This window comes from Ascaphus truei, chromosome 22 (genome assembly GCF_040206685.1).
Source record: "Ascaphus truei isolate aAscTru1 chromosome 22, aAscTru1.hap1, whole genome shotgun sequence".
NCBI classification, from domain to species: Eukaryota; Metazoa; Chordata; class Amphibia; order Anura; family Ascaphidae; genus Ascaphus; species Ascaphus truei.
The window spans coordinates 2,130,032-2,152,923 of record NC_134504.1 but is presented as its reverse complement, the minus strand read 5'-3'; the positions used below and the strand labels follow the sequence as shown (position 1 = coordinate 2,152,923).

General features: G+C 48.8%; 1 protein-coding gene across 2 annotated transcripts in view; it reads right to left on the bottom strand.

Moving 5' to 3' along the window:
• Positions 1-22,892, bottom strand: part of DNAH9 (dynein axonemal heavy chain 9) — a 170,084-nt gene that overhangs the window by 20,039 nt on the left and 127,153 nt on the right. For both annotated transcript variants that reach the window (XM_075579638.1, XM_075579639.1), the window contains 8 exons: positions 21,531-21,671; positions 19,788-19,958; positions 18,470-18,592; positions 15,100-15,293; positions 13,198-13,346; positions 12,557-12,684; positions 10,603-10,830; positions 2,081-2,272 (listed from right to left, as the gene is read on the bottom strand). In XM_075579638.1, the coding sequence (XP_075435753.1) occupies positions 2,081-2,272; positions 10,603-10,830; positions 12,557-12,684; positions 13,198-13,346; positions 15,100-15,293; positions 18,470-18,592; positions 19,788-19,958; positions 21,531-21,671 (1,326 nt within the window). The remainder of the gene's footprint in view (positions 1-2,080; positions 2,273-10,602; positions 10,831-12,556; positions 12,685-13,197; positions 13,347-15,099; positions 15,294-18,469; positions 18,593-19,787; positions 19,959-21,530; positions 21,672-22,892) is intronic.

Sequence of the window (22,892 nt, the reverse complement as noted above, 5' to 3'; positions counted from 1 at the left end):
GGTCAGGATTTCAGGATATCCCTGCTTCAGCACAGGTGGCTCAATTAGTGGCTCAGTCATAATGACTACACCCCCTGTGCTGAAGCAGGGATATCATGAAAACCTGACCTGTTGGTGGCCCTTGAGGACTGGAGTTGGCCGCTCCTGGAGAGACTTGATAGACAAGGGGTGTCACTCCCAGACGGCTCCTACCCTACCCAAAAAAATGAGTTTATATACAGTAAGAACTGTCCCACCCCCAGGAGAATTGGGTTTGCACAGGCAATGGGAGGAACGCACAAATCATGACACATGGTATTAGAGAATAGTAAATTTGCATACATCCTTTAACCACTATCCCATCGGCGCTCAACTCCAGTCCTCAAGGACCCCCAACAGGTCAGTTTGTAAGGATATCCCTGCTTCAGCACAGGTGGCTCAATCAGTCACTGCTTCACCACAGGTGGCTCAATCAGAGGCCCAGTCTTTGATTGAGCCACCTGTGCTGAAGCAGGGATATCCTGAATACCTGACCCACTGGGGGGTGTCGAGGACTGGAGCTCCCTGCTCTACGCCATTCATATCCTTTGCAATACGACTACCACGACAGTGAGATTAATAGAGCGATTTAATCAAGAGCGAGCTAGGGCACGGGCCAAATGAGATGATATGAAACCGGGGGGAGGCTGCTGAGTTAATGGTCGCTGGCTGAAAATGTGACAGGTGCAGGTTTTTGGCTTAGCCCTGGGTCCTATGAAATAGCCCGTCACTGTCCATATCATTTAGTGTCCCAGCTGCAGACAGCTCTCCGAGGCATCACAGCCACGCTATGAATAATTCAGCAGAGACACGGGAAGAGATGCTTTCTGCTCAAGGTCTCACCCTAAATACAAAGGCACGGTGGGTACTGTCATACTAATTTAGCTGGTGTCATGTTCGCTGACACGCCTGTTCACTCTTAAACAGAAGGCCAGGCGACACTGATAGATCTTATTCTGGATTTCTGACAGATCGAGACATACCCAGGGTACCTAAAAGCATCTGTCTTCAAGCTTATTCATGTATTAAGCTGATCTGCTGTACAAACAGCTGTCCTAGCATGAGCCGCCCAGCATCAAGGCATGTTTCCCTATAAAATGCCGGCATTGTTGGGAATTTAAAATGGCAGCTGACTAGGTTCTTATTATTGATTGGCTCAGAGGCATGGAGCTGTTAGTTGGGAATCGTGGGAGTGGGCAAAAGGGGTAAGCCTTTCCATTGGTGTACGCAAATATCCTTTGGTATATGTACACGTCATGTTCTCTGTACCACTACAGAACATACAAAGGAGAGACCTGTGAGGGTTGGGAAGCCCTGTACATGTGAAGAAGAGACCTGTGAGGGTTAGGAAGCTCTGTACTCATGAAGAAGAGAGCTGTGAGGTTTGGAAAGCAATGTACATGTGAAGAAGAGACCTGTGAGGGTTGGGCAGCTCTGTACTCATGAAGAAGAGACCTGTGAGGGTTGGGAAGCTCTGTACTCATGAAGAAGAGACCTGTGAGATTTGGAAAGCTCTGTACTCATGAAGAAGAGACCTGTGAGATTTTGAAAGCTCTGTACATGTGAAGAAGAGACCTGTGAGGGTTGGGAAGCTCTGTACTCATGAAGAAGAGACCTGTGAGGTTTGGAAAGCAATGTACATGTGAAGAAGAGACCTGTGAGGGTTGGGAAGCTCTGTACTCATGAAGAAGAGACCTGTGAGGGTTGGGAAGCTATGTACTCATGAAGAAGAGACCTGTGAGGTTTGGAAAGCTCTGTACATGCGAAGAAGAGACCTGTGAGGGTTGGGCAGCTCTGTACTCATGAAGAAGAGACCTGTGAGGGTTGGGAAGCTCTGTACTCATGAAGAAGAGACCTGTGAGGTTTGGAAAGCTCTGTACATGTGAAGAAGAGACCTGTGAGGGTTGGGAAGCTCTGTACTCATGAAGAAGAGAGCTGTGAGGTTTGGAAAGCTCTGTACATGTGAAGAAGAGACCTGTGAGATTTGGAAAGCAATGTACATGTGAAGAAGAGGAAATCTCTGTAGACATCCTAAGACAAAGCGCCATGTTTATGGACATACCTTTGCGTTGGCCTCCAGATAATTATACAGCACATTGACCGATATGGTCAGGTCTCCGGTATTGAAGGGGTATGAGCGGTTCCAGCCCTGCGGACCAAACTTCCGCCTCTCGGCCACAACTGCGTGGAAGTAACATAGGGCGAACAGGATGCTCTTGAATTCATTTTCTCGGGCGCACATCTCAAGAGTGTCCTGGGGAGACAAAGAAGTTTCATGGCCAGGTGCGGGTCTGTACATTGGGTTCCTAAAACCTCTCTCCACCCGCTTCATATCTGCAACGCCCTCCCTCCAGGTATCTGCCCAGTACCTTCATGCCCATTTGAAAACCCACCTCCAAAGGTGCCTTTGTAGCTTTCTAAGTATGGAACAAGACTCCACCACGCTAATTAGAGGTCTTGGCTGTGATAGCGATCATAACAGCCAGGAGGCAGAATCGTGAAAGGGTTAACAAGGCATTTCAATCATGCATACGCCCTATATCCAAACGCACTTACTCGCCCCCCTTGGCCGGGCTCGCTGCGCCGCATCTGTAGTTCATTTGTATGGGATTGAAATAGTGAGGCCGAGGCTTGGGGCGCTTTCTGCAAGCCTCGCGGTACTGACTTGTTGATAAATGACTTTAGTTATGAATGGAAATAGCTTCTGTACGGCCTTCGCTAAGCAATGTGTCACAGCTGCTGCCTGATCCCGATAAGCGGCTCCATAGGCTTATTAATAATGAAGTTGCATATAGAGTAACTTTAGCCAAGTGTATACAGCAAGGATGCAAAGGCCCCCGGAAAGTGGCCTCTAAACCACAGAAACGGAAAGCAGATATCTGCCAGAAACACGCAAGAACTAAGACGTTTAGTTACATTTATATTGATTTAAATGAAACAATTACTATAGAAATGCAGCAGTTACATTGGACATCAGGAAAACTATATTTACTAAATATGCATATATACAAATATAGTATGTATGTGTATATATGTATGTGTGTATGGATATGTGTGTATGGATATGTGTGTATGGATGTGTGTGTGTGTGTGTGTGTGTGTGTGTGTGTGTGTGTGTGTGTGTGTGTGTGTGTGTGTGTGTGTGTGTGTGTGTGTGTGTGTGTGTGTGTGTGTGTGTGTGTGTGTGTGTGTGTGTGTGTGTGTGTGTGTGTCAAAAAACACAAAGTATACCGCATCTACGCCAATAATAAAGGTTACCCAAAAACTTATGTATATGATATAGTATCACAAGACAGCGGTGCTCAAAGGATAAAGACAATATAACGCAACAGAACAGTATCCATAAAACAAGCACACGGGTATACCAAGAGTAGATATATATTGCCAAATGTATTGATATTAGATAAAACAAGGGGAGAAATATTTTAAAAGGAGGGGGTCTCAATACTGACACTTTTAGTAACTATAGGGACAAAGGCAAAAAGTGGTAGCAGGGTTATCACCGCTAACGGTATGAATGGCAAACGATGCTGCCACGGTGATGCCGTTGGGTAACTCAGCCAAAGGCACAAACGGTCTAAAGTACCACAGTGCTGCAGAAACTACGTACTAGGAGGTGGGAATAACAGATATAATACCACTCACCCACATGGGGTGATATAAATAGTGGGAGTGGGAATAACAGATATATAATACCACTCATGCACATGGGGTGATATAAATAGTGCCATTGGGAATAACAGATATATAATACCACTCATCCACATGGGGTGATATAAACAGTGGGAGTGGGAATAACAGATATAATACCACTCATCCACATGGGGTGATATAAACAGTGGGAGTGGGAATAACAGATATAATACCACTCATCCACATGGGGTGATATAAATAGTGGGAGTGGGAATAACAGATATATAATACCACTCATGCACATGGGGTGATATAAATAGTGCCATTGGGAATAACAGATATATAATACCACTCATCCACATGGGGTGATATAAACAGTGGGAGTGGGAATAACAGATATAATACCACTCATCCACATGGGGTGATATAAACAGTGGGAGTGGGAATAACAGATATAATACCACTCATCCACATGGGGTGATATAAACAGTGGGAGTGGGAATAACAGATATATAATACCACTCATCCACATGGGGTGATATAAATAGTGCCATTGGGAATAACAGATATAATACCACTCATCCACATGGGGTGATATAAATAGTGGGAGTGGGAATAACAGATATATAATACCACTCATGCACATGGGGTGATATAAATAGTGCCATTGGGAATAACAGATATATAATACCACTCATCCACATGGGGTGATATAAACAGTGGGAGTGGGAATAACAGATATAATACCACTCATCCACATGGGGTGATATAAATAGTGCCATTGGGAATAACAGATATAATACCACTCATCCACATGGGGTGATATAAATAGTGCCATTGGGAATAACAGATATAATACCACTCATCCACATGGGGTGATATAAACAGTGGGAGTGGGAATAACAGATATAATACCACTCATCCACATGGGGTGATATAAACAGTGGGAGTGGGAATAACAGATATATAATACCACTCATCCACATGGGGTGATATAAACAGTGGGAGTGGGAATAACAGATATATAATACCACTCATCCACATGGGGTGATATAAACAGTGGGAGTGGGAATAACAGATATATAATACCACTCATCCACATGGGGTGATATAAATAGTGCCATTGGGAATAACAGATATAATACCACTCATCCACATGGGGTGATATAAACAGTGGGAGTGGGAATAACAGATATATAATACCACTCATCCACATGGGGTGATATAAACAGTGGGAGTGGGAATAACAGATATATAATACCACTCATCCACATGGGGCGATATAAACAGTGGGAGTGGGAATAACAGATATATAATACCACTCATCCACATGGGGTGATATAAACAGTGGGAGTGGGAATAACAGATATATAATACCACTCATCCACATGGGGTGATATAAACAGTGGGAGTGGGAATAACAGATATATAATACCACTCATTCACATGGGGTGATATAAACAGTGGGAGTGGGAATAACAGATATATAATACCACTCATCCACATGGGGTGATATAAACAGTGGGAGTGGGAATAACAGATATAATACCACTCATCCACATGGGGTGATATAAACAGTGGGAGTGGGAATAACAGATATAATACCACTCATCCACATGGGGTGATATAAACAGTGGGAGTGGGAATAACAGATATATAATACCACTCATCCACATGGGGTGATATAAATAGTGCCATTGGGAATAACAGATATAATACCACTCATCCACATGGGGTGATATAAACATATAATACCACTCATCCACATGGGGTGATATAAACAGTGCTTTAGAACCCATGATTACACGGAGAGTTTATAAGTGGCTGAGCATGTAATAAAACCACCAATATTGTGCGTTCACTAATCCCCGCGCCGCAGACACAGCACAAAGAACTTTCTGGCATGTAAGGCTGCAATGTTTAATTGCATCCGCTAGGTTTAAATGAGTACTAATTCCTATTTTATAGGTCACAGGATTTATCCGTCACATTATTACAATATTTATTCCATGTGTTATTTCACCATTTAATATAAATAACATGCTAATTTATGTATGTATTTCATAGGCCTGTGAGTCATGTAAAGGACATAATTAATATTTTTGATTATATTTAATTGCATTATTTATTACATATATGTCTTATTTTACAATTCATTATATATCCCAGGCTAATATAAATACATATTTTATAAGTTTATGGTTCATTGAAGCTTAGGCTATATACAAATATTAGCTGCAGTTGCTCATATATTGATATATGTTATTATAGCGGTTTCTTATTATTGTCATTTATTTAGCGCTAGGTCTATAGCACAGTGCAATGTGGGTAACAGACACATCCAATGTTACGCCACATTTTTAACTCCCGTATAGTTTTCACCTCTACCACCTCTGCTGGGAGGCTGTTCCATGAACCCACCGCCCATTTCCGTGACGACGTCCTTCCTCACTCCCCCTGAGCCGCCCACCCTCCAGCTTCTTGTTCTAAGTTGTTCTCTCTCGCAGATATGTTTCCCTCCTGCACCTTGGCTAACGCTCTCCACCAATCTGTACATATTGAGGTCGTTTAGTCTTAGCTGACAGCAACGGCCCCAGTCACTGCGTACACGTGAGCAGTCGCGGCCACCGGGGACGAAGCCTAAGGCCGAGTCCATAGAAGGATAGGCCGTGCTGAGGCGTGCGGACGCTCAGCGCTGAGCCCCTGCATCCTCAATGAGGATGCCTTGAGAGGGGGCTCACACGAGCGTCCGCAGCCGTGCTGACGAGTTGGAGGTTTCAGCCGAGCGCCAAGCTGTTTTTCAGCGCGCTGTCGGCTGAAAACCTCTAACCACAGCAGCGTCAACGGCGCCGTGACGTCAGTGCGTCGTGGGCGATTGGCCCAGCGACGTCACTGCCCCGCCTCCAACCACCTCCCCCCGGCTCGCTTGCTCGCCTGCAAGTCCGTGCAATCGCGCTGACTGAAGCATGCGAGCCTCAGCGTTAGCGCGCCTCCGCTCTCCCCACACCTCTATGGCCCGGGCCTAAGGCTGTAGAAGAGGACTCTTCAACTGGAATCCAGGACTGGATGTGGCGCCCGGGGCGGGACCTGGATGTGGCTCCCGGCACGAGACCTGGATGTGGCGCCCGGGGCGGGACCTGGATGTGGCGCCCCGGGCGGGACCTGGATGTGGCGCCCGGGGCGGGACCTGGATGTGGCGCCCGGGGCGGGAGCTGGATGTGGCGCCCGGGGCGGGAGCTGGATGTGGCGCCCGGGGCGGAACCTGGATGTGGCGCCCGGGGCGGGACCTGGATGTGGCGCTCGGGGCGGGACCTGGATGTGGCGCCCGGGGGGGGGACCTTGATTTGGCGCCCGGGGCGGGACCTGGATGTGGCGCCCGGGGCGGGACCTGGATGTGGCGCCCGGGGCGGGACCTGGATGTGGCGCCCGGGGCGGGACCTGGATGTGGCGCCCGGGGCGGGACCTTGATGTGGTGCCCGGGGCGGGACCTGGATGTGGCGCCCGGGGCGGGACCTTGATTTGGCGCCCGGGGCGGGACCTGGATGTGGCGCTTGGATTCTCGGCTCCTGCTAATGTCATGCTAGTTACTTAAGTGCAGTTTTTCACACTGAACCTCACTTATAAGGCCGCGCTTATAGCCCGGCTACGGCGACGCAACAGCGTGACATCATCTGTCGCCGTTGTAATAGCGATTTCTGCTTATAGTGTAGGATACAAGAGACGGCGACTGGCGGGCGTGGCAGGGGCGTGGCACCCTCATTGGTTGAACTGCTCATGTGCCGCTGACGTCACGTGGCGGTCGCCGGAAGAATCAATTTCTATTGTCCATTTGTCGCGGTCGAGCCCTCTATAGGCGCAGGCAACGGATTAAATCAACTTGTTCTGACGCGACGTCGCCGGGACTATAAGCGCAGTCTTGGTTATGGTCATGTAAACATGTATGGTGTAGCTGTTTTTTAATGCTTACAAAATGTTGAAATGTTATAATTTTTACGTTTTTAAATGGTCCCTTCGAGAGCTGGAGTATGAGGATAGTGGGGGCTCCAATAGTTCCAATATACGTCAGTGAATAAGACATGCATGGAGGGGGGTGTAGTGATGTGGGAGTATCCAGTGTTAAATAATAACAGGCTCTGCTGAAGGAAACAGTCAAGAATGATACAAATCACCCAGCTGTGACCTCATTGGAGAAAAACATAAAAAACCACTGGAAATAATAAATGTCAAAAACTCACAATAAATCCAGAATTGTTTTCTTCTTGAAATGAATCTTACCTTCTCCTAGAGCCTCCATGAGTATATTTGTGGCGTGTCCAGCCGCTGGTAGAGATATCCAGATAGCAACAAAAAAAGGACATAGCAGCGCACGGCCCAGGGGAGCACGGTGATATAAAAATGAAAAATGTATTGAATAAACAGCATCAAACACAGGAGGTGTACTGTAGGTCCCCCTACGCGTTTCGCTCACGAATGTGCTTTATCAAGGAGTATGGGGTTGTTAACAAGGGACCCTCTTTATATACACAGAAGAAAAACATCTATCAAATTTTGCGTCAAAATCGGGTCTGCGCATGACATCACAGCGGGCGTGCGTACGCCGGTGCAAGCAAGCACACCCGCGCATGCCCGTCGACGCCAACACAAGCCAGAATGTAGCAGCAGAAAAAAACGACGTTAAGCTGCGCTCCTCCCCGTCACGCCACGGCAGGTGTAAAGTCCCAAAATGTGTCAGTTTGACAATAATGACAATAATCATGCGCACGCCCCAAATTCGAAGCCAAGCCATGGCAGACGTGTAGATATGGCGTGGGAGAGCCAGAGCGCAAGACAACCACCGTAATAAAGATATATTACATCCTAGTACAGCTTGTTTATACATCCGTGGGCCCCCCAGGCAAATCCCGTAACAAACGTCAACAGAAGACAAACATATCCCAAAATCATCCTCTCCCCTACAGATGTGCATCTGAATGTATACCCCCTACAGATGTGCATCTGAATGTATACCCCCTACAGATGTGCATCTGAATGTATACCCCCTACAGATGTGCATCTGAATGTATACCCCCTACAGATGTGCATCTGAATGTATACCCCCTACAGATGTGCATCTGAATGTATACCCCCTACAGATGTGCATCTGAATGTATACCCCCTACAGATGTGCATCTGAATGTATACCCCCTACAGATGTGCATCTGAATGTATACCCCCTACAGATGTGCATCTGAATGTATACATCCACACTGAAGCATGAGAGAATGAAATGAATATTTACACGTGATTCATTGTTAAAAACAAATCGTAGAATTGTTTTCATATATAACTACATTTCTTCTGTTAATATAATACGCCTCCTAAGGGTGAGATAAAATTACAGGGTGCCGGAAAATGCAAGGTTGTATGATCTAAATAAATCTGGTTTTTGAATACAATTTTAAATTGTATTAAATTTTAATTCTCATAACCTCTTCAAATCTGATTCTAAGGAACAACATTTATAAAGATTTGTGAGCTAAGCTATTTATAGAAATGACACCAGGACAAAGGGAAAAGGGGGGGGGGAGGTGGGGGGAAAAGAGGGGGGGGGGAAAGGTGGGAGAGGTGGGGGGAAAAAGGGGGAGAGGTGGGGGAAAAGGGAGGGGGAGAGGTGGTGGGAAAAGGTTGGAGGAGTTGGGGGAAAGAGGGGGAGAGGTGGGGGAAAAGGGAGGGGGAGAGGTGGGGGAAAAAGGGGGGGGAGAGGTGGGGGAAAAGGGGGGGGGAGAGGTGGGGGAAAAGGGGGGGAGAGGTAGGGGGAAAGAAAAGGTTAAGAAGAACAAGAGGCGAAAAAGGCTACAAAATGTATAATGCCGATCTCCATTATAAATAGTAAATATCATGTAAAGCTCCTTAGTAACCTACGATGACGCTTCCATTTTGACACATATTTACAACATTTTCATTCAGCGATTAATTCAAAAAGTGGCTGAGGTTATTCAGGCCACAGGTGAGAACGGGTCTTCAGCAGAAAAATCCAACATGCCTCGCTGCGGACCAAAAGATGGAGTTTGTTTCCTCCTCGTTCCTTTAGTGCAGTGGGGGACACATCGTATATTCTACACATTTTCGCGGGCCGAAGAAATAACATCTTTTTATAATTTTTTTTTATATATTTATATATTTTATAAATGAATGAATAAGTTTTATTTGGATCTTTTTGGGGTAATCAGCGTGATATGATTCAGGACAAAGGAGAAATGTGACAATTACACAGAAAGGATGCCGTGCTTACACTGGGAAATGATATATAATGAGCAAAAATATATATATTTCAAGTTACTGCGGGGCGGATAAAATCTTGTGGGGGGCTTGATGTGGCCCCCCGGGGCGCAGTTTGGAGACCCCTGCTTTAGTGTAACTTTCTCAATACCTTTAACAGTTAAATTATTAGCACCACCAGGATATCCCTGCTTCAGCACAGGTGCCTCAATCAGTCCCAGCTTCAGCACAGGCTCAATCAGAGGCTCACTCGAAGACTGAGCCACTGATTGAGCCACCTGTGCTGAAGCAGGGACTGATTGAGCCACCTGTGCTGAAAGAAACACAAACATATGGTGTTGTGTTGTGACCTTATACACAAAAGCAAACATTACCTAACCGGGTCGCTTGAAATCCACCTTACTTTTTTCGTTCACAGCCGACATTATAATTTTCTATTCCTGATTTGTACATTCAGCTTAACTTGCTGCGTAGAAACCTGCAATTATGTCATTAACGGTTGTATTTCTAAATTCAAAAGAGCGGTTCCTTAGTCACACGGAATAAACGCTGAAACTGCTGAAACTGGGATATCCTAAAAACCTGACCTGTTGGTAGCCCCTGAGGACTGGAGCTGGCCTCCCTGGAATAGAGGCTGCAGACCCCCGAGAGGCCCACCCGCCCGGGTAATGGGACTGGAGATGGACATGGTACCTGGTTGAAGTTGTCCAGGGCTTTGTGCAGGTTGGCCAGCATGCCCGTGGGGGGTTCGTTGGTGATTTTGATGGAGTTCTCCAGGATGCCCTGTGGGATGATGTGCCCGTCGGGTGATGGCGCAGGCTCGGCGCTGATGAACACGCGGAACTCCTGGTGACTCCCTTCGCTGTGCTGCTCAAGCTTCTTCTCCAGGGTGCTAAGCCACTTCGAAACCAGATGGATGTTCTAGCAAAACAATATGGGTAGGTGAGGATAGGAGCCACGGGTACATATGGACCGTGCTATACACTGAAGACGGTGACCCATACAGTATATACCATGTGGTTCGTGTGCATGTGCTCAGTAAGACACCTTTCGGTGCGGATAGGGTGCCATATGGAATAGCCCGTCTCAGTAAATATGCCCTGTATCTACCGCTGTTACACATATTCCCCCAAGGCCCTTTCTGTCTCTTAAAGGGTCAGTCTGTCCTACGATGAAACCAAGGACAGCGACATGTTTAATAAGTTAAATCAGGGGTCCTCACCTCTAGTCCTCAGCCTGAGGTTCTGAGATGCAGGTGTGTTGTGTGTGTTTGTTGTGATCTTTGTCTCCCGTTCAACCAGTGTTTTAAGATTCTTAAACACCCAAACCCTGGGCAGTGCAGCGTGGCATGCAACGTGGAGCGTGGCATGCAACGTGGACTGCTCCGCAAAGCCTTGATTAAAGAAAAGCTCGGGCTTCCAGCCATCTCTGTTATTCAATTTAGAACATGATTCTAAGTCAGCGAAGCAACAGAGTATAACAGTGAGGAGACGCCGGGGAACTGAATTAACTTGATTGCAACGCAACTGAAGAGGCATTTCAGCTAATAGATGTCGACTGCAGATAAATTGGGAATCTGTAGCCCGCCACCCTTCCCGAGCTCCCTTAATGATGGCAAATACTGAGGACTAATTCTCCAACAAGGTTCTTGGGTCCAGAGACTGTGTCAGTGGTGTGGGGTCAGTGGTCTGGTGCTAGTGGTCAGTAGTGTTTCTGCCCTACAAAAGTATACATTGCATTCTATATTGTTGTGTCTTGATACATGTATCTAGTACACATTTAAAAGGTGCGTCCCTCCCAGAACAACGAATACTAATGGCAGTGACATGTTTTAGGCTGAGTTTATAGTACTTGCTATTGCCACTGCGACGTTGGTGCATTATTTTTGGTTTCTTTCTTTTCCCGAGCGCTACTGCAACAGGTTACACCCACGTGTGCCACAGTTTGGGATATGCCCGTATTATTCTTTGAGTTTGTGAGTATGAAATTTTTAGATTCCATTTCTTTCTGAGTCCGACTCATCCTGCATTACTGCTCTGTGTCAGTTTTTCTTCCCTCCTCTGGTGACTGATCCCCGCTCCCCTGTTGTGTTGGATTTGGAGGATATCGGGAACATATCCTGTTCCAGGGTTTAGAGTGGAGGAGTATCTTATTTATACTTTTCACTTTGTTTAACATTATTGTATTTGTAAGTGCACTAGTGCATTATCCCTTTTATATCTGTTTATGCACTGTTTACAACATAGAATGTACTCTATATTCTCACTTAGTATATGCACTCGTTTATTTTAATTAATTTATCAGCGTCGCGCGCCACTCTTCGCTCTTCTGTACAATCATGGCCAATGGTAGGTCAATCATGGCCACTTGTAGGCTGACTCGCTCCCTCCCAGTTATGTCCGGTCAATGAAACTCCTTGGGGGCGGGATTCACGTTAGATTCATGCTACTCCTTCTCCAGCCTCTGACGCCCGGGAGGAAGTGGCCTTTCTCTCCTTATGAGGGCAAACTGATGCGTTGACTCCATGATGCAGCTACCACCAAAAGGTAGGCGGTAAAATTACACTCGATGCTCAAATTGGTTCATTACCATTACCCTGACATGTCAAAAAATCCCCTCTCAGGGGTAACTTGTAAATACAGAATACCTGTAGGGTGACCCAATGGCCTTCTCTCGCCGCCAAATCTAGAGTTTCTTCAGCCACAATCTCCTGGCCTTGTCCCAGAGACACATTGTGAAGATTCCGATTATCAAATGTGTAACCCAGTTTCTTCCCTGAGAAGGACAAAGCAGGTGTTGTGGAGACTAATATGTACTCATGCAGCAGAAATACAGAAGCCATGGGTGTCACAGGTCCCCCAAACCTACGTCACTCCCCCCCGTTCTCACGTCATTGAGTTCTGCAGACAAGGATTCTGGGTAGTGACCCAGTGAACGTCTCGCCCCTTGCCCCAGGGTAGCTGTACCAGCTGTTTATTACAGCAGGCAAAAGCTATAAGGATTGGTTTTTCTTTGCACCCAGAAACCCCAATTTTGAAATCATTCCGTTTGGAAATAGGATGCCGAGAGGTGGGAGGGGTTCGATTTCCTAAACTAAAACAAATAGTTGCTATGTAATTACATTTGTATAAAGGAACATAACTACAGTAATAAAAAAAATTAAAAAAAGCTTATGTGCCAACTCTAATGAGATTGCGCCTTTATCTGCGGCATCTGGAACATACACCAGGACGTTGTCGGGAGAAGGGAAGATCGCGAAGTAGACTACAAAGGGAGGTCAAGACTCACCTTGTTTTTCTACGTCCTTCAGGGGGTCCACTCCCGGGGAGAGAATGAAGAACATGGGGATAGCCGGCCCGGACTCCTCAAACGATGTCGCAAAATCCAGGGACCTCCCCACCACGTATTTGCTGCCTAACTTTTCCTCCACGAAATCCCTGCCGAAGGAATATTTCCGGGTGAATAGTAGTGAAAATGGGGATCTGTCCAGCAGAAAATACGTCTGGCTAATACTGTGTGTAGCGCAGGTGTGGGCAACTCAAGTCCTCAAGGGCCACAAACAGATCGCCACCTGTGCTGAAGCAGGGATATCCTGAAAACCAGACCTATTGGTGGCCCTTGAGAACTGGAGTTGTCCACCCCTGGTTTAGAAGCTGCTTTATATTTAATATATATATAATATATATATATGTTTACTTATTAGGTATATCCCTGTATCCCTTTCCTCAGCGCACATACAAAGTGTGCGTCCGTATACCTCCTGCTGGAAACTCTGTAACTGTTCCACGGCAGCCGCTTATCACCCACTGATGTGAGGACGTGGGAACACGATTTTTTAGAGGCTGTTCCACACGGAGCTGTGCTGAGAGTTCAAGGGCACATTTACATAGCGGATAACCTTCCCGGAGATTGCTTGTGTGCACGAGTGGCAGTTTGCAAATTGAGAAGACATGTAAAGCCATATTTAATCATTATCGCTGGCTGTGTAACTGAGAAAATATGCAGCGTGACCTTTGCCGCAGAGGAAAACAATCCAGTCCGACTACTTGAAAACCGATGGTCCGAGAGCCCTAAAAAGTAGCGGTACTCTGTCAATTTTTATGCCATTCCTAATATGTTCATCATTTGGGTCAAAAGATTTATATCACATTTCTCCTCTAACACAAAAGATACGAGTGCCTGCGTAACCCCCATTGTTACGTTATACAGTATATAAAGTGGTAGAAAAGGATTCTGGGTAATTATGACACTCTGAACGAGGCTTGCTTTCCATTTAACCCTTGGAGTGCCAGCGAGGCCACAACCCCTCAGGCCTGTTGCAATCTAAATATTGTGTCTATACGTGAGCGCGCCTGTGTGTGTATATACCAGTGTATCAGTGTGTGTGTATACGTGTGCGTCAGTGTGTGTATATACGCGAGTGTGCCAGTCTGTGTATATACCCGTCTGCCAGTGTGTGTATATACCAGAGTGTGCCAGTGTGAGTATATACCAAAGTATGCCAGTGTGTATATACGCAAAAAACTTTGCTCGACCTTGAGCCAGTCCTGTTACCCTCTGGGAGCTAAAAGGTTCATTTTAAAGGAACGGCGTCCCCAAGCTCGTGTCTTTGAAAGCAAATTCCTAAAATAGGCCACAACCTGAGGATTACCGGCCCTTTCCCCCGCAGCCGCCGCTCGGCGAGGTCTCTCCAGAGACGGCGAAAGCCAATTAGAACGATATTTTGAATGGGTAGCCCACCTTACACTCTGTACTAGTTACACCCTCTCCCACGCACTGCGCGGGGCCCTTGGAACGGCGTTTTCTCTCCGCTGGGCTGTACGTTTTTCTAATCAGCGAAGCCGGACGCAATATCTCAGCTCTACTGAAGATATCAATAGTAACCCTTTGGGTGTCCAAGAGCGTGGATACATCACGGTACCGTGACACTACAGGGGCCGCGTGGCATAGCAAGGGGGGGCACACTAACGATTAATCAATATAACACGCGTGTAGCGTGTGCTGGTAAACCGCAATGAGAGCGCTTCTGAGTTGGACAGAAACGTAACGTAGTGCGAGTCGTGGTCGCTAAATAAAAAGCCGTGGCGGCCCTGTACTCCCTAGTTCACACACAGTGCCACTTTTCAGAAACCACGGATTTGGAAGATTTGGACCATTGTCCTACATACAGTACTTTTCCAGGTCTCGTACCTGACCGCGTACGTCATCCGATCCGGGCGTATGGCTCTCATCATGCACAGCCTCTGCAGCGAAGTCTTGTTCTTCCACTCCTGAGGGAACTTCTCCTTCTCCGGGCACTCCGACTCCACAAACTTCTTCCAGCGTTTAGCAGACCCCTCAATGTCTCGATCCAGATTCCTGAACTCGTCCATGGACGATAACGCCTTGGGACAGGGAGATAAGGGAGATAACGCCTTGGGACAGGGAGATAAGGGAGATAACGCCTTGGGACAGGGAGATAAGGGAGATAACGCCTTGGGACCGGCAGATAAGGGAGATAACGCCTTGGGACAGGGAGATAAGGGAGATAACGCCTTGGGACAGGGAGATAAGGGAGATAACGCCTTGGGACAGGGAGATAAGGGAGATAACGCCTTGGGACAGGGAGATAAGAGAGATAACGCCTTGGGACCGGCAGATAAGGGAGATAACGCCTTGGGACAGGGAGATAAGGGAGATAACGCCTTGGGACAGGGAGATAAGGGAGATAACGCCTTGGGACAGGGAGATAAGGGAGATAACGCCTTGGGACAGGGAGATAAGGGAGATAACGCCTTGGGACAGGGAGATAAGGCCTTGGGACAGGGAGATAAGGGAGATAACGCCTTGGGACAGGGAGATGAGGGAGATAACGCCTTGGGACCGGGAGATAAGGGAGATAACGCCTTGGGACAGGGAGATAAGAGAGATAACGTCTTGGGACCGGGAGATAAGGCAGATAACACCTTGGGACAGGGAGATAAGAGAGATAACGTCTTGGGGCAGGGAGATAAGAGAGATAACATCTTGGGGCAGGGAGATAAGAGAGATAACGTTTTGGGACCGGGAGATAAGGGAGATAACGCCTTGGGACAGGGAGATAAGGGAGATAATGTCTTGGGGCAGGGAGATAAGAGAGATAACATTTGAAGCCGGGAGATAAGGGAGATAACTCCTTGGGACAGGGAGATAAGGGAGATAACAACTTGGTACAGGGAGATAAGGAAGATAACTCCTAGGGACAGGGAGATAAGGGAGATAATGCCTTGGGACAGGGAGATAAGGGAGATAACACCTTGGCGCAGGGAGATAAGGGAGATAACGCCTTGGGGCAGGGAGATAAGGGAGATAACACCTTGGGACAGGGAGATAAGGGAGATAACGCCTTGGGGCAGGGAGATAAGGGAGATAACGCCTTGGGACAGGGAGATAAGGGAGATAATGCCTTGGGACAGGGAGATAAGGGAGATAACGCCTTGGCGCAGGGAGATAAGTGAGATAACGCCTTGGCGCAGGGAGATAAGGGAGATAACGCCTTGGGGCAGGGAGATAAGGGAGATAACGCCTTGGGACAGGGAGATAAGGGAGATAACGCCTTGGGACAGGGAGATAAGGGAGATAACACCTTGGGGCCGGGAGATAAGGGAGATGACGCCTTGGGACAGGGAGATAAGGGAGATAACGCCTTGGGACAGGGAGATAATGTCTTGGGGCCAGGAGATAAGAGAGATAACGTCTTGGGACAGGGAGATAACGCCTTGGGGCAGGGAGAGAAGGGAGATAATGCCTTGGGACAGGGAGATAAGGCAGATAACGCCTTGGGGCAGGGAGAGAAGGGAGATAACGCCTTGGGACAGGGAGATAAGGCCTTGGGACAGGGCGATAAGGCAGATAACGCCTTGGAGCAGGGAGATAAGGGAGATAACGCCTTGGGACAGGGAGATAAGGGAGATAACACCTTGGGACCGGGAGATAAGGCAGATAACGCCTTGGAGCAGGGAGATAAGGGAGATAACGCCTTGGGACAGGGAGATAATGCCTTGGAGCAGGGAGATAAGAGAGATAACGTCTTGGGACAGGGAGATAAGAGATAACGCCTTGGAGCAGGGAGATAAGAGATAACGCCTTGGAGCAGGGAGATAAGAGATAACACCTTGGGGCAGGGAGATAAGAGATAACACCTTGGGGCAGGGAGATAAGAGATAACGCCTTGGGGCAGGGAGATAATGTCTTGGGACAAGGGGAAGGCAAGGGGAGTGAGAGAGGGGTCGAGGAGAGAGAGGGGGAGAGAAGGGGAGTCAGAGAGGAAGGCGAGTGAGTAAGTGAATGAGAAAGCGAATGAGGGAGGGGGGGAATTAAATTATGTGGGAGGAGAATGAGTGAGAAGGCAGAGAGTGAGGGGGGTAGGGGAGATGCAGGTGGGGAGAAAAGCTTTGGTAAACTTTGTGGGCCACAGACAATCTAGATAATTGCCCATCCCTGGGTGTGTGTGTGTGTGTGTATATATATATATACACACGCTTTGTTACGGACGAATTTATTTCTGCATTTATATAACCATTCTAATAAAAAATAAGGCTTAGACCATAATAACCTATATTACAGTCACTGCCAATTAACCTAATTATAACGGAGCTTGTGACCAAACCTAATTGTACTGCGAATGAATGTATTTTTAAGTGAATGTCCCCAAACTGCCAGGACGTGTGGAACAATATGCAGAATTCCCTGCGAGTGCTGTAATAACAGGTGACGTGTCTAATAAAACCCAGATATGGCAGCCAAGGGGTTAAAAAAAAATCCCGTTTCCAAACGCTTTGCAGAACAATCAGAGGCGATGAGGAAATCCGAGACCATTGTACAAGAGCCCCGTCAATAACCTCGTTTGGCCGATCGGAAAACACACGTCTCCAAGGGTCGATTTCTCCGGCCACCGGTCAGGCTAATAACCCACCTGGCTTCATCTCTCCAGATGGTTTCCATTCATCAAGTCGGACAACCTTGTGACAGGAACACTTGGTGCAGCAGAAAGTGAGCATCTGACCGGCCGTCAGGGCTGAGACGGCCACAAGGTCTTCCTGCGTGAGGCATCCAGTCATGGACATCTTACCCAGAAACACCCAGCAACACGACCAAGCTCTGAACAAGGCTAATGCCAGGTTACGGACTTCTACTGCGGCCCGAAATGTACAGCAGATGTGCACAGTCCGGCAACTGCACTTTGCGCAACATTTTGTGGCGGATTTTGCGTCAATTTCAACATTTTAGCATTTTGGTTATGTGGGGCTACACAAACCCGCAATAAACTCTTCACCAATGTCTACCTGAGTGGTGGCTCTTCTTGCTTCTGCTTTATATGTTGTGTGTGCCGTGCTGTAGTGTGACAATATCTGGGATCTGACCCAAGCACCAGGTCATCCCCAAATATGCAAAGGCCAAGCTTTGTACTAGGAGTGTCGCCATCCATTGGAATGGAATCCGGTTTAAATGCCCCAGTCCCAAACCAAGCCGACCAGCCATACAGAGACAAGACATAAAGAAGCGGACGACCAGTGAAATGACCACGGGTTTATAAACCTACCTTGATGCCACCCCAAGACTGATTGGAAAGAAAATCAACGGAGCTCGTCAGACCGGGCAAGGCCGGGTAACGCAGAAGAAAGTCCAACTCTACGGGGTTTATCTCCTTATTCATCAGGAGGATCTGAAACATGAGACGATGCGTTAATCAGGGGACCTCCTGGGCTGTTACTGAGCAGCGTAGGGGGGCTACTTTTACTTTGCACAGAGCTTTGGCATTCCGACACCCCCGAATCACCCCGCAGGCATTCCGACACCCCCGAATCACCCTGCAGGCATTCCGACACCCCCGAATCACCCCGCAGGCATTCAGTGAAGAGCAGTGGGGGGAGGGCTGGGGTTTATGATCCTGGAGCTGGTTCAGACAAGGTGTTCCCAGTAAGGTCTTTAGAAAATCATTATCCTCATCTTCATCCTCCTCTCCATCATCTCGATATCCCACCCGCCCTTTTATTCGTATTAGCCCTTTGCGGTGACCTCCGGACATTGTGAGGCAGTCACGGCTTTTTTGGCTCCTCTCCTATGGTAGATGGTGTCCACCACGGTCAGTGACCGGGATCTGGCCACATTAGGAGAACCTTCTTCACATAAAAATGTAAGGATATGTGCGGTTTTTGGCACTTTCTTTTCCCCACCATAACTTACTTTGTGTCTGGTTTGTAGCCACGACCAGCTTCACAGTGCACGGCCAGTAACCAGCCTCACAATGATGAGAATCCAAGAGGTGGAAAAAGCTGTCTATGAGTGGGGTTACTGGCTCTGCACTTCTGTAACCCAGCCTGTGCTGTAAAAGCTACGTAATGCGGCACGCGTAAGCTTATAGGGGCCCATGTTAAAAAGTGACACTGTGTGCTCATGTGCATATGATTACCCAGAAACCCTGGCTGCTGTGGAAGCACTGTATGCTAAGAGATAATGGGGAAGGGCAGGGCTGCAGACCTGGCTGTGTGAATGTGCTCACAGGTGAGATTTTTATTTGCTGTAAGCTATAAAGAAATTATGCAAATGTCACGAATCAGACAAAATGTGTGTTTTTAATGCCAAGCTTTGGGGAGAAAAAACAAAAACCGGTAAGAATAAACAGTCCGGGCACACGATAACGTAACTTAAGGTGCCTTTTTCGTGTCACTTCATGACATTCTGGCAACATTAGCAGAATTATGGCGCAAGCTGCAAAAGATCAGAGGAAACCGCCAAACCGTTTGCAAGGCGACTTTGCCGACATTCACAGCGCACCAGCTGGGTACCTGTGCCAGTGTGAAGCGTTCCAGCTGCGGGCAGCGCTGGTGCGTGCAAAGCTCAAGGTGTGTTAACGGTACCTGGAACGCCAGCTGAGCGGTGTAGGTGAGCTTGTCGCACTCAAACAGCCCCCTGGTAGTGTACTGGAACACGGAGAAGGTGATGCTGTCAATCAGGTTCGTGACGCGCTGTTTCAGGACCTCGTCTGCGGGCGCCTTCTGAACGGCCTGCTGGAAAACCACGCTGAACGCCTGCGCGGCGCAAAAAGGACGTCGTGAGGTTACAAAGCCGTGTCCCCGAATACAATCTGTGATTTAAAAGGGCCAGTCCCACATCGCAGATCAGAATAACAATGATTTGTGTAATTGGCGTCCTTAGAAAGGATTCATTAACCCTCGTGCTGCGCGATGTGCTGCAGGATGCGCTGGCAGAGCAGGGGTTAACTGGAAGGAACAATGAGAGCGAGAGAGCGAGGGAAAGAGAGAGAGCGAGGGAAAGAGAGAGAGCGAGGGAAAGAGAGAGAGCGAGGGAAAGAGAGAGCGAGGGAAAGAGAGAGAGCGAGGGAAAGAGAGAGAGCGAGGGAAAGAGAGAGAGAGAGTGCGCGAGAGAGAAAGAGCGAGGGAAAGAGACAGAGAGAGAGCGCGAGTGAGAGAAAGAGAGAGCGAGTGAGAGAAATAGAGAGCGAGTGAGAGAAATAGAGAGCGAGTGAGAGAAAGAGAGAGCGAGTGAGAGAAATAGAGAGCGAGTGAGAGAAATAGAGAGCGAGTGAGAGAAAGAGAGAGCGAGAAAGAGAGCGAGCGAGAAAGAGAGAGCGAGTGAGAGAAATAGAGAGCGAGTGACAGAAAGAGAGAGCGAGTGAGAGAAATAGAGAGCGAGTGAGAGAAAGAGAGAGCGAGAAAGAGAGAAATAGAGAGCGAGTGAGAGAAAGAGAGAGCGAGAAAGAGAGAGCGAGCGAGAAAGAGAGAGCGAGTGAGAGAAAGAGAGAGCGAGTGAGAGAAAGAGAGAGCGAGTGAGAGAAAGAGAGAGCGAGTGAGAGAAATAGAGAGCGAGTGAGAGAAAGAGAGAGCGAGCGAGAAAGAGAGAGCGAGTGAGAGAAAGAGAGCGCGAGTGAGGGAAAGAGAGAGCGAGTGAGAGAAATAGAGAGCGAGTGAGAGAAAGAGAGAGCGAGAAAGAGAGAGCGAGCGAGAAAGAGAGAGCGAGTGAGAGAAAGAGAGAGCGAGTGAGAGAAAGAGAGAGCGAGTGAGAGAAATAGAGAGCGAGTGAGAGAAAGAGAGAGCGAGAAAGAGAGAGCGAGCGAGAAAGAGAGAGCGAGTGAGAGAAAGAGAGAGCGAGTGAGAGAAAGAGAGAGCGAGTGAGAGAAAGAGAGAGCGAGAAAGAGAGAGCGAGCGAGGCAAAGAGAGAGAGAGGGAAAGAGCGAGGGAAAGAGAGAGAGAGGGAAAGAGAGAGTGAGGGAAAGAGAGAGCGAGGGAGAGAAAGAGAGCGCGAGTGAGAGAACGAGAGCGCGAGAGAGAGCGAGAGAGAGAAAAAGAGAGTGAGGCAATTAGGCGGCGGGCGGCGGGGAATGATTAGGCGGCGCGCGGCGGGGAGTGATTAGGCAGCGCGCGGTGGGGAGCGATTAGGCGGCGCGCGGCGGGGAGCGATTAGGCGGCGCGCGGCGGGGAGCGATTAGGCGGCGCGCGGCGGGGAGCGATTAGGCGGCGCGTGGCGGGGAGCGATTAGGCGGCGCGCGGCGGGGAGCGATTAGGCGGCGCGCGGCGGGGAGCGATTAGGCGGCGCGCGGCGCGGAGCGATTAGGCGGCGCGCGCCCAGGAAACCGCCCGTACCTTCAGGGAGAACTGGTACATGGGGTGGATCTTGCTCAGGTCGTTCATTATAAAGTAGAGCAGCGATGCCCGGGCCGCCGCCAGTCGGTAATGCTCGCGCGCCTCATTGATCTTCGCCTCCGTTACTTTGGCTTCCTGGACCTGCGCAGGGAATCAAGGTGATGGGTTATCATTCCGGCGCCGACAAGGAACGCGCAATCTTAACCCGTTCACGCCCACCCCCCTTGAAGTCCGTACTTAATATATCCCTGTGGCACAGCCAGCAGCACACTGAGGGAACGCAAACGCTCGAACAAGCTGTCTGTGAGCAGGTTACCGGCTCTGCACTTCTTACTCCCAGGCAGTGCTGAAACGTTGTGTAATGCGGCACGGAGACGCTTATAGGGGTCCCATGTTAAAATGGATAAGAAGTAAAGAGTGACACGCTGTGGTCATTTGCATGTCATTACCCAGAATCCCTGGCTGCAGTGGAAGCCGTGTATAATGGGGAAGGGCAGGAGATAACAGGGAAGGGCGGAGGATAATGGGGAAGGGCGGCAGATAACGGGGAAGGGCGGAAGATAACAGGGAAGGGCGGAGGATAACGGGGAAGGGCGGAGGATAACGGGGGAAGGGCGGCGGATAACGGGGAAGGGCGGAGGATAACGGGGAAGGGCGGAAGATAATGGAGAAGGGCGGCAGATAACGGGGAAGGGCGGAAGATAACAGGGAAGGGCGGAGGATAACGGGGAAGGGCGGAGGATAACGGGGAAGGGCGGAAGATAATGGAGAAGGGCGGCAGATAACGGGGAAGGGCGGAGGATAACGGGGGAAGGGCGGCGGATAACGGGGAAGGGCGGAGGATAACGGGGAAGGGCGGCAGATAACGGGGAAGGGCGGAGGATAACGGGGAAGGGCGGAGGATAACGGGGAAGGGCGGCAGATAACGGGGAAGGGCGGAGGATAACGGGGAAGGGCGGCAGATAACGGGGGAAGGGCGGAGGATAACGGGGAAGGGCGGCAGATAACGGGGAAGGGCGGAGGATAACGGGGAAGGGCGGAGGATAACGGGGAAGGGCGGCAGATAACGGGGGAAGGGCGGAGGATAACGGGGAAGGGCGGAGGATAACGGGGAAGGGCGGCGGATAACGGGGAAGGGCGGAGGATAACGGGGAAGGGCGGAGGATAACGGGGAAGGGCGGAGGATAACGGGGAAGGGCGGAGGATAACGGGGAAGGGCGGCAAATAACGGGGGAAGGGCGGCAGATAACGGGGGAAGGGCGGAGGATAACGGGGAAGGGTGGAGGATAACGGGGGAAGGGCGGAGGATAACGGGGAAGGGCGGAGGATAACGGGGAAGGGCGGAGGATAACGGGGAAGGGC